Source organism: Andrena cerasifolii, chromosome 2 (genome assembly GCF_050908995.1).
Source record: "Andrena cerasifolii isolate SP2316 chromosome 2, iyAndCera1_principal, whole genome shotgun sequence".
Classification (NCBI taxonomy): domain Eukaryota; kingdom Metazoa; phylum Arthropoda; class Insecta; order Hymenoptera; family Andrenidae; genus Andrena; species Andrena cerasifolii.
The window spans coordinates 12,713,271-12,725,627 of NC_135119.1; the positions used below are offsets into that span (position 1 = coordinate 12,713,271).

The 12,357-nt window shown below is 49.0% G+C and overlaps 1 protein-coding gene across 1 annotated transcript in view; it reads right to left on the reverse strand.

Annotated features, from left to right (window-relative positions):
* Positions 1–576: 576 nt before the first annotated feature.
* Olf413 (DBH like monooxygenase olf413) overlaps positions 577–12,357 on the reverse strand; it is a 194,958-nt gene continuing 183,177 nt past the window's right edge. Inside the window, exons 5-9 of the mRNA XM_076830439.1 lie at positions 11,100–11,186; positions 9,822–10,004; positions 8,555–9,007; positions 8,012–8,205; positions 577–7,032 (exon numbers count right to left, since the gene is read on the reverse strand). Coding sequence (XP_076686554.1) covers positions 6,561–7,032; positions 8,012–8,205; positions 8,555–9,007; positions 9,822–10,004; positions 11,100–11,186 — 1,389 coding nt within the window. The 3' untranslated portion in view covers positions 577–6,560. The remainder of the gene's footprint in view (positions 7,033–8,011; positions 8,206–8,554; positions 9,008–9,821; positions 10,005–11,099; positions 11,187–12,357) is intronic.

Here is a 12,357-nt window from a genome sequence, read left to right on the forward strand (position 1 = left end):
TCATTTCCGTTGCGTAGTTTTTATTTACAGATGAAAAATGATGAAAAATGACAGTGATTCTGTGGCGAACATCGATACCTTTGCTATGAGAAGCCGCCAGTTTGTAGCAAATTAATTTTTCGGGTTAATGTACGATTAAGGGCTAGATAATCTAATGTAGTAACTAAATTCGCGCGAATTTTTTATTTCGGGTGAACGAAATAAAATTTAGAATAGTCTACAGCCTACAGAAAAAAAATTTCTGTCGGGAGATCGCTGATATTTCTTTAATTTATTTATATTTTCCATCGCAAGAATTACTACAAGTAATTTAACACGTACACTTTCGAATATATAAAGGTTTGATTAAAAAAGCCTTCAAATTTATCCCCAAAAAATTCCCGAATATACATGTTTTTTTTCAGACCTCACAGGTAGGCATAACCCCTTAATTAATCCTTCTGAATAGCTCAGCAGCGCGATAACTGTACTAAATCAAGTACACTTTAACGCTGCTCGGTGATCTGATGAAAATAATAGGATATTTAAAGGCAAATGGGAACGTAAGACCAAGGGGAAGTAAACGAATTAAGCTCATTTTAGAAAAACATTTACATATTTATATATATAAAATATAATACAATTTGTTACAGTGTAGATGATAGTGTAGCGTTTAGACGTTAATATCCAGTGTAAATTAGGTATAAATCTAACAAGAGCGGTATGGAAGGACAGGGCGCCCGGGTACGCGTACGATCTGTGCGCGCGCGCTCGTTAGCAGCCTGAGGGACGTGCGCGCGTGCACACCGTGTACAGCTTAACATGATTACACGTAAATGATACAGATACAAGATACTATTTTTTTCTTTCCAGCTAGCTACCTTGAAGTCGAGTGTAGGTGCGTATGAAGAGTCCGGGACGTAGTTTAAATCTAAAAACTATATACAGGGTACCTATGTACACGCATACGCTATTCGCTCGATTCCTTAATCCACTCGGTTGCTTGCGTTGTCGCTCGACCTGCCGTATCGCCATACTATCGATGGCCCACGGTTATCGTTCCCGACCGTCTCTAATCTTTCCTACATACAGTACATACACCTCCGATCTCCTGGCCCCGCCGTGTTCCCGCCGCTCGATCTGTCATCACGATCCAACTCTCAACATTTACCGAATTCGTCGCCCCCCAACGAGCGCAGGCGAACGTCTTCGGCGCACCTTGTTTCTGTAATGACCAAGTACTTCGATACAAACCGATCGGAGATCGATCAACGTCTCCCCTCGCATGAGGGTTCCTCTTCTCAGGTACTGGACGCTGTCCTTCAACTTTCAAACAAACGCTCGCGGCGGAGAAGTTACCCGTGGAAAATGCTTGTCGAACGACAGAAGGAATGTGGACCCGTGGATCGGTGACGATACCAACGAGAGCACGGTGGGCGCCAGGTGCCTCGGCGCGAAAACGAACCAGCTAACGTACACACGATGCAAGATCATTGAGTATAAATGCGTAATATCGTTTCCCTATCGTATCTAACATACTTATCCCAGCGTAAATGACATTTATACTTGTGACACTTTGCTTGATTGTTCTGGTCATATCACCGGCAGTTCCTATTCAACCCCCTTTCCCTGTTTCACCGCCCACACCTCCACCCCCTGTTCTTGCCCAACGGCGACGTCCGCGGACGCGACGGCGTCAGGACGCGGTCGCCGTGGCTGGAATCAGCGTCGACATCATCGGGGGCCGAAGAAGTCACGGAACGACTTCCTCCTCGCCCCCCCTCGCACCGCCGATTACAACGTGTCCGTTCGGCGATGATAAATCATCGCTTATCCCTCGACGGATCGTACCTGCGGTTACGTACACGCAGCGAAGAAATTCGAGGGGAGAGAAAGCGGCGGTTCTCGTTCGAGCGTTCCTCGAAATTATCCCCCTTTCTTCTCGTCTTCCTCCTCCAACCGTCGGACAATTACCTCATCGTCCCGTTCGCGGGCAATTTCTGTCTCCTATCTCGCGTATAACTGACTCTGTGTGAATGTGTACGTGTGTGTGTGTGTGTTTGTGTACGATGACACGATGGCTCCAAGTTACTTCGATTATTAAAAACAGAAACGGAAAGGTACGCTTGCATCTCGAACTGGGAGCGCTGACATTAGCGAAGCGACGATTGGCAGTTCTCTCGGTGAACTAAATTTACATCGAGCACGTTCGATGATCGAAGGGAACGGACCTGTTCAGCGCCTAAAATCTGTTCTCCTCGAGGCAAGGTAATCGCTCGATTGCCCTACGGTCTCTACACATACAGATCCCCTATGACATTTACGAATTATCCGTTAGTATTAAATTGTAAAACGTGGCTACGCGTTATCGTTACCGATTTAGTCGACTACGTGAGGTTTCTTTTTTTTTTTTTTTTATCGCTACGCTAGGGAGAGAGAGCTCCGCCGTCGACGAGCCGGTCGTCGTTCAGGGGTGTCGGACCTCCGCGAAGATCGAAAGGGCGCGATATCCGCGATCGACGGTCTGGATTTAAATCGACGACCGGCGTGAACAATTTTTTTAGTGGCGAATCAAAACGTAGAATTTCCCCAGTGAATGTTCGATAAGATACGCGCTTACAAGGCTCCTCCCCGATTCCTGGTGTCTTTGCCCACCGCGTAAGCTGCGTTTTCCTCAATGCTAATGGAATTCAGGAAAAGTGCGCGCGTTAGGGGACTCTTGACTACAACGTGCCGCTATCGATCCAGCCGTGCTCCGGCGTAAGTCCTCTCGCTGCACGCCAACGTGCACGTCATTTTTTCTCTCCTTTTTCTCCCCACTCCCCTAGAAAGAGAGAGAGAGAGAGAGAGAGAGAGAGGGTGAGCTCTCTTTTCTTCCTCTTTCCTCTCTCTCTCACTCTCTCACTCTCTCTCTCTTTTTTTTTAATACCTAAAGTAGTGCTTCGGAGACTTAATCGATTACACGACACCGAAGTGTCGGGCTTGATGTGAATTAACGCAGTTAAGAAGCGAGTTGATTTAAATCGGATACCGTACGAGCCTCGATAGGTCGATCTCAATTCAATCGGGGCAGAGAATCTGTGACTGAATCAGAACGTTGTAATTTGACTGGAGAAGTTTGAATGATCAGCAAGATTGTTGTCGCGTATTCCGAAGAGAAGACTAATTTGTAACTGGTTATTTTTTTTTCACGAATACGATCGTAAACGCGGTCGTTTACGGTAGTGTTCATTCTCCTCCCCGCGCGACTCCGTTAACTCCCGGCAGATAGCTGGCAGTATAAATTTTCTGGCAGTGGCAATTTTTTCAATTATCTCGCGCGTTACGCGATGAATGAAACCGAGCCTGCAGTGCAGATGAATAAAAATATTTGATACTCGGTCGAATTGCGGCGAATTTCAATGCAGCCATGCCCTGAAAACTTTTAATTAATCATGAACAGAAAACGCAATCGGTCACTGTTAATTCCCTCCTACAGGGTTTCGAGCGTTCTCCGTTGAGCAGCGCCCCTTTAAAACGTTGCGCAAAGAAATGGAAGTACGAGTTATCCGTAGGACGGGCTCAATCAGGCAGAAATCGATCGAATCGCGGCGACAAGCGTCCCCGGTGGCGAGAGGCCAGAGACGCGCTGGTACTCAAAATTTTCATCAGCCACTGATCTGCTCGGCACGAGTTCGGATGCGGAAAGTTTTCTGTCGCAGAGAGTTTTCTCAGTCAGCGCAAGCTCAATTCGGGATGGGTACTTGAATTCTGAGGGCCACATTTACCATAGATGATCATTTTCGTGTAGAGCTCGATGGTCCTCCACAGTTTCATCATTTCGCAAACTTTTCCCTCGTCAAATATTTCGGAATCAGCATTTGGCGCCTGAAATCGGTGGGAAACTGAAGTGTGTTTTAGACAGACTGAAACAATAAAAGTTCGAAAGCTTGATCACCCAATCCTGTCGCACAAAGTCCATCCAGAATCCAGCTGCGAGCACCTCGAACTCGTATGTAACCAAAGAGCCTCGCGCGGAAAGAGACTTTCGAGCTTCGAATCGAACCTGATGGGAATATTTAACGACCCTTGAAATTTTTGTGTACCCTGCACACCCTGGCGTGAAAAACGCATGAAGAAATCGAGCCTACGCTTCCCGTCGCACTTCGTGGACGTGGCTCGCGGAATACAAACGCACGCGGCGAAAGAAAAACGCAAGCTGGCGTGCCAGCAGGCGGAACTGTGCCCTAACGTGGCAAATAACTCTATACAATTAAATAGAAAATAAATAATCGCTGGCCCGCGGTACGGGCACACTGTCGAACAACGTTACACTTAATAAACTGTACAGAATATTACAAAGGACCGCCGGTTTGCCCCATGCAAACTTTGGTCGAGTGACACGGCGGAACGACGGGGGAAAGTACGACGTGTCTCGCGAAAGCGCGAATTTCTTGCGCTCCCCGTGTGAATCAACCAACGTTTATATGGTCTCCGTTACAAAACGCATCTATTCGCAGCTCTAATAGTAACAGAATATACAGACTCTGCCAGGGACCAAGCGACACGCGCTGGCGATCCGAGGGAATCGATCGAAACGCAATGTCGCGCGTTTCTCGTGAAAGCAGAGTCTACAGATCTGTGGAGGTAGACTCTGAAAGATCTCTGGCAGAGAATCGCCAACGTATCGCCTGGCCCTCGGCTCTAGAAATAAACAGCCAACAATATAAATTCTTTCGAGTCGAGAATCTCGAGAATATAATAATCCCACTGGATCGACAGGATCCCGCGTCACATTTCTCTCGTGGATATCTTTCGGTCGAGGTCGTCAACTGGTAAAGGAGGCCAAGCACCGATGATACACGTACATAGCTACGTATGTACGAGGACTGTGCACAAGCTGCTCTTAACATAGAAACGACGAGCGAGTGTTCGATTTCGCAACCCGTCGCTCGTCTAAATGGACTAGAAACCTGGGTCCTCTTCTTTTTCCATCTATCTGGCTAGAATCGCGTCCTCCGAACGCTAGTCAACTTAGAGAACGCCAGCTAAGCTCGACTATCAATATTAAATGAACATGTACGTGTGACCATACATACTACTCACAAGGGAAATTAGGCAACCCGGAAATTCAGAAAATAGTTCATCCGTAAGACAAACGTGATTTTTGTAGTGCCATAGTGCGTTTTTCTTTTTCGTGGAATAACTCGAGAACGGTGAGAGATATCGTAAAGAAGTTCAATGAAAAATTGCTTTCTTTTTTCTATCTGCAAAACCGCATAAAAATATGTATCGAACTAAGGATTGGTGATGTGGGTGATTTGACAGGTATGAAGTTTTTGATAATTATTTTTACGCAGTTTTGTAGATATAAAAAAAGGTGCGACTTTTCTTTAAACCTCCTTTTGATATCTCTCGCCGTTTTTTGAGATATTCCACGAAAGAGAAAATTCTGAATTTTTTTCAAGGGGTGATTTCACCCCCTAAAACCGCAATATGGCACACAAAAAATAGGTTTGTCTTACGGATGAGCTACTGTACTTACAAAATTGCATAGTTCTCAGAATTTTCGGCTTACCGAACTTCCCTTGTCAGCCGATCTTATACTTCGCGCAGTATAATATACTTACGGGGGTTGATTGCGATTCCCGACCCGTATCGACGCGTTATTCTCTTTATCCTACCACGTTAAAAGCGAGATACCAGCCAATTGAACGTTTTCAGCGTGGGAAAAGCGACACCGTGCCACAACTTCGACTGACTTTCTTCGATCGTACTGGCAAGTCAGCGTGCCCAATTCAAGGAGCAGCTCTCGAGCATCGAATCTGTATGTCGAATGTTCGAGTCCCGTGGACTCGATCCACGTGTCAATACGGGCGAACGGATGCATCCACGTTCGTGCATCCACGTGCGCACATGCACACGTTCCAAACAGTTTCGTTAATATCTATGAGAGAAATTAGACCGATGCAGAAGTCGTCGACTCGGGCGCTCGGAACCGAAAGATATCCAACGTTACGTCCTGTGCAAGCACGCGATACGTCATAACAATAGTGCACGAGCAGAGATCGCGAAAGGGGAGGGTCGGTCCTTGAACGAGGACAGCGTGGACCCGCGATGGATGTTCGTTATGGGAAAATATATCTGGCAATTCTACGCGCGGCGCGTCGTCAACGAATTCCATTCGTCCAGCTCGATCGCGTTTCGAATGCCGCCAAAAATACGCTCTGCTTTCCCCCAAAGATCTGGGCGCTCTGTCGATCGCTCCTCGGCGTCAACGAAAACAGATGGTCTCTGTATATTAAAAAATTGCACGGACACGTATTCGATGACTGGGGACAAACGTAGACAAGCGACAAAACCGTGAAACGGAACATCGGGCGCGTTCATCACCTTGTCCTCGCTCAACGACCAAACGAACGACAATAGTTATTTAGCCTAAGTGACGCGTCAGAGAGAGAGAGAGTACACACCGGCACCTACTTACATGCATCTCCTCCCCGATCCGGCGCGATCAACAAGAGGATAAAACGGCCGTCCTAGATAAACAGGAACGATCGATCTGTCGGCGATCGATGGGCGTCGTGACGACCGGCCAGCGTTCACCTGAACGCGGCGCCGACGATCAGCGTCACCGTGGCCAGGAACAGAGCCACGGATACCGATCTGGAGGAGGAACTTCCGGCGGTGGGCCCGTCACTGCTGCGGGACACTTTGCTGCGCACCAATTGTCCCCGCTCGACGGCGTTAGTCTCGTCACTGTCAGGATCCACTGGCGGCCCGATGTCCCCGTCCTCGTCCAGCAGCATCGACAGCTTGTTCCTGAGGGGCTTCTTCGAGCAGGGCAGGCTGGTCTCTTCGTACGTCCTCAGGATCCTCGGATAGTGCACCTCCAGGTTGTCGGTGCCTGACAACGGTCCTTGGCTGGTCGAGCACAGAGGCTTGAACGTGCCTCCGCGTGTAACTTCCTGGAAGCTTTGGAATTTCTTCTCCCAGTCGTAGAACAGCAAACGGTTCTCCAGCGTGATGCCAAACAAGTCTGAGGGCTCCTGAATTTGCACCGGGCTGGAGCTCCTGCAACCAGAAAGAAAGGGGCGTGAAGTCGAAGCTTCGCAGGCGGAGGTCTAGGTTGTGGGTTCGCCAGTTTCAATCGAACATATTCGGGTTCAGTGTACCGATATACTCTAAGGAATGTCAAGGGTTTTCAAGGCAGAGTCTATGCCCTGACCTACACCACGAATGTGCTCGTTTGAGGAACAAAGCTTGCGGGGTCTATGTCGAGGGAGCACATGCTTTTCTTGACCGAGCAATCTTTCTGGGTGACCTGTCTTTTGTAATCTTATCACCCGATACAAAGGAGGATTGAACTTAACGTGGGCAAGTTCGTTTACTCGTTGGATCAGGTTATCCAGTACCGATGTCACGCAACGATGACAATGATCTCCGTCGGAGTTAACGACCCAACTAGCAACCAGCGACCTGCCGATATTAGTGGTAGTAATAACAGTAATTTAGCTACGGTATTCAATGTGGCCGGGGCGTGTGTTTAGCGAAACAGGACGCTTGTTACATTAAAGTTCGTGACACGTCGCAGGAAGCGTCTTCGTGACATACGTAACGTTACGTAATGCAATGAACGATGCGTCTGGCGCAATATAACCGGCCCTCGTTGAACTAACGACAGGTCGTGGCGGTCGTGACGCACGGGCCATCGCCGTCCCTAATTGCCAATTTAAAGTAATCAGAGTAAAAGGAGCGAGAACGTCTGCTCGCTTTGTGTACGTGCGTGTAGGGACACGCGTTGATCATTAGCGCGGTATCAAACGTTGTGGCCACCGTGTAAATTAATATCAGGCGGTCTTTGAATTCGAATCAAAGCAAAAACGAGCGTCGAACGAGTTGGAAACTGGGAGCCCGCGATTAGTCCGCCGAACTCGAACGTCCCGATGACACTCCGGACAATTCCCGCGTGGCATCAAGATCGTGGAAAACAGAGGCAAAACAGACGCAGGCCAAATCGAAACAGCGCCGTATGATTTTGACGAGTACTCACGGTATCAGCTTTATGATTCCCAAACTCTGCAGAACGGTGGCTAACGAGGGCAGGGAGTAGCAGAGGGACAAGTCGATACGTGGATAGTAAAGCGTGGACACAAAGCAAGTCTCCTCTTTCGTTGTTACGCCGCCCAGCGTGATTGCGTCCTTGGACTCGGACGAGTACTTGCACTCGGCTATCAAATGATCGCCCTGCAACAAAAAGCAAAATATATGTCTACGATTGGTCCGCGAGGACGCGTTATAATGGACGGTTGTTTTATTTCCATGCCATTTCTATGCATTCGGTCTCGTGTTAATCCAAGCGAGTGGCGAACGTGTAAAAATAGTTAAATTGGGTGCTACACAGATCAGATGATCTACGGTGGTACGAGATAATGGCACGAAGCCTGTCGAGGGAAGATAATTGGACCTTTCGTCCTTCGTTACCGTTCCGTACAGCAAATCGCTATTTCAATCACCGTTCAAATCGCTATTTAAATGACCGTCTAATGAAACACACGGAGCGTGTCGTGCACGAATTCACGGAGCCAATACTCACCGGATAGACCCTGACGGGCTTCTGCAGCTTCCGATACTCCTGATAGCTGGGATCGTAATTGGTGTCAGACGCAATGGGTGGCAGCTCCTCGCCGGACCTTATCTGACGCAATCGGATCTTCCTGCCCAGCTGATGAGTATGCATGATGACGGCGAATATGTTGATGCCGCTGTTGGGGATGGTCTGTCCGGTGCAGTCCGAGATGCAGTGACCTTCGGAGACCACTTCCGGCTGGCCGGGGGGTACGATGTGCCTCCAGTTCGGCTCGATGCCGATGCTGAGGATGCCGGCGTCGTGGCTGCGCACACGATCCGTGTAATGCAGTCGCAGGCCTGAGCTGTCGCTGATGAACGGGTCCATATGCGGATTCGTGTAGTGCGTCTCCAGCATGTAATAACGAGGCCCAGCGTCTGGGTCCAGCGCGTAGCCAGCCTCTGGAGGATAATTGAAGCCCTGCCAGAGAAAACAGACAGACAAGCACGATTAGCTTGGTAGCTCGAATCGAACACAACGGGAGAAACGATACTGAAATCATTAAACTATGGATTTCTACCCGAGGTCGATGAGCCACGGTCGACGTTCCATCGACGAGAAATCTGATTCGCGGGGCTGATCATTCACTTACAACGTTACCGTTCTTATTATTTAAAATATAATAACGGCGGACCGCGTAATAGCGGCCGTAAATCGTGTTTGAGATACGGTCGAGATCTGAATCAGTTATGCGACTAATTACACGGGGATAAATCACCGTCGCCGGATGTTAATCTGACGTCAACGTGGGACAAGCGTAAGAGACAGGGGAGTAACATCAGGGTGTATAGAGGTAACTTTGGATTTCACGTAATGCATACCAATGCGAGGGTAAGGCCACCGCAAACTCGTTCCTCCGCGGTCGCTGGATACACGAGCGTCCTGCGAAGACGTCGTCTGATCGCGCGATGGCGCACCGTAATTTCACACGCGACATCCCGCGACGATTTAATCGCGCGTATGAAATATTCCTGCTCGCCGCGCGAAGCACGAAGAAAAACACTCCCTTCCGAGCGCGTCAACCGGTACAAGATCGAAGCAACTCTCCTTCAAATCTTCCGATACGAAGTCTATATAAATGTCTACCAATTTCCCCGTACGATCTACTTGAGTCTCGGTAACGAATTCAATTTAGCGGTCCGCTTTAAGCCGAAGTTCATTTCGTCGGCCGGTCGAGCGTAACGGAAATTTATTTAATCCCCCGTGATTTACATAAACGTGTCACGTAGCATACCTCTGAGCCCAGGCTCCAGATAACCGCGATTGTGTTGCACTGAAGGGACGGCTGATTGAGCTGCTTGCAATCGCTGCCGGACGTCTTCGCCGCGTCGTTCAATTGTGTCTGATTCCCGCTACACTCGTACAGCGTCATGTGATGCAGGTACTCGCAACTTCCGGGTTGTATCACCGGCTCGTACTGGAAAAGAAACCACGCGCATTACATCCAACGCCTGGCGAGCACAAGGGGAGCGGTTTGCGCGACTCATCGCGTACGCGTAAGAACTTAATTCATCCGGTAAAGGCTCGCGAGCGTGCGCCGGCAACTTGGATGGATCAGGGATGTTTCGACGAATCGATAGATGTACCTCGTCGCCGGCATAAATCGGGTGCGCGCGATTTTAGACGCCTACTTCGATCGGGGACTCCGACAAAGGGTGCGCTTCGAATAGCGGGAGTTCCCGGAATCTAGGAGCTAATCATCCCTCGCGCAATGCGATCCGATCGCGTACCACCGTCACGTCCGATTGACTTCGAGATGCTGTTTGGCCCCACGCTGGATACGTGCTGTATCGATTCGACATTGTTTCGAGGTCCAGAGAGTTATTCCACGTACTTCGCTCGCGACCGCGGATCACGGTGAATGGAGAGCATGAATTAATGACTCGCGCGACAATGAAAGAGCTTTGAGCGTGAATATATTAGCCCGTTAAATCTGTTGCTCCACTTGGAATTTTACCGAGCAATATCAATGAAAGGATGAAATGATCGGCGCTGGATTCCGTTTCCCAAAGAAAACGATCCGTGGCGACTAACTTTACGATCGACGCATAGGTACTCTCGTTGATTCTCCCGTTCAGAGTTAGGTGCAGGTACTAAAACCGTGAAGTAGGTACCTAATCCGGCAATTTCGATGCGGCGCGTTCGCGATCGGCAACGACCTCTCAATCACTTCGTACGAATGAGATTGATTTTGTGTAAAACGCCTAGACACGTGTGAGAATAATTTGCTAGTCCGTTGGAAAGGAAAGCGCGCCGGATCACGGCCGTCGAATTCACGGTAATCGAGTCCCGCGATGTTACGCGTAAATAGGGTCAAGAAACGGTTGCCCCGATCCCTGGCGAGAACTCGCGAGTATCTCTACTTGGGAAACTGGGGTACGCGGAGCTCGAGTGCTCCCATGTCGGCGGGAATCTGCACCTACGTTCCCGGGTTTAATCAAGTTTAGATGGGCTTGGATGCGTATGGCTCAGGGGGGTGGCAAGCAGGTGGGTTGTAGCTACGGGATCTTACCTTCACAACGTGGTGTTTGCGAGTGATGTTTGGCATCTTCAGAACACGGCACCAGAGTAGCGTGTCTTGGTCCACAGGTAGGTGAACCTGCAAAGTAATTCGAAGAAGATTGGTTAAAAGAATGCAATTCGTTGTGAGCGGTGTTCTTGATTAAAATTTTGGCTAAGAGTTCCAAGTATTGAAAGAAGAAAATGAATTCGCACGCTCGGAAATAGGTACTTCCCTCCTCGGATACAGTTTAGGCCTGTGTACTGGAATCATCATAGCTCCTGTTCCGCGCACACTGCGTTCCACATTAGAGCGTACTCGTTTCGCGCAGGGATACACTGTTGACTGGTAGTAAACCGGCAGGGAAAGTGCTACGACCAATCGCGAAAGTGCTACTACCAATCGCGTATGTCAGATCCGTAGGAGCTGCGCAGATTGGTCAGAAATCGGTAGGTGCGTTGGTACGCTCTTATATGGAACGCAGTGTAGGACTGGGAGCTTTGCCACGTTACTCTATGACCACCAGCTACAGACACTTCCCAATAATCTATCAATATGAAATAATAAGTGTCCACGTATCAAAGCTTGTAGAGGACAACTACAACACCCGCGAGAGTTATTCCAAACATATATTCCTTTGAGCCCGTCTGACAAACACGTTTCACGTATGATACGAGGCCCTTTCTTGTTTTGATGCGGCAACCTCATACCCAAAGTTACGATTAATCTTTTAGGAACGGCCTGCACGAATGATGGCTGCAGACAGAGAAGCCATTCGCTTTTCTCGGTGCGCCGAAACGAGGGGATGGAACGAATCACGGCTGGACGAGGGTAGGTGGATGTTGTTGGCCGTATACGCGCGAGGAATTTCGTTAATGCTTTCTCAAAACTTCTCGAATGTTAACGCTCTGTACAGCCCATCCTCCCGTTCGCGCGCGTACAATGCGACTGGAAACTCATCCGACGGTGCACGAAGCTGCCTGGAACGGCGGAATCTGTCTATACCCGTTAATGGAGTAACGTGGTATTTAGCGCGGCTACAACGCGCGCCATCGCCGGGCTCCAAACTGTTTTTCTAATTGCAACTGTCTTCGTACAAGTTCCTCGTATCCCCGGACAGTTCGCGTGACGAAGTTAACCCGGGCAACAATTTTCGGGGCCCGGGACGCAATTGCGAATGGGGCGGGCGCAACTATTCGCTGTTTTTGAAAAGGGTACGCCGACGGGGTAGTTTCGAAACTTCTGCCTCCACTTTTTCCTGCCAGTTCGG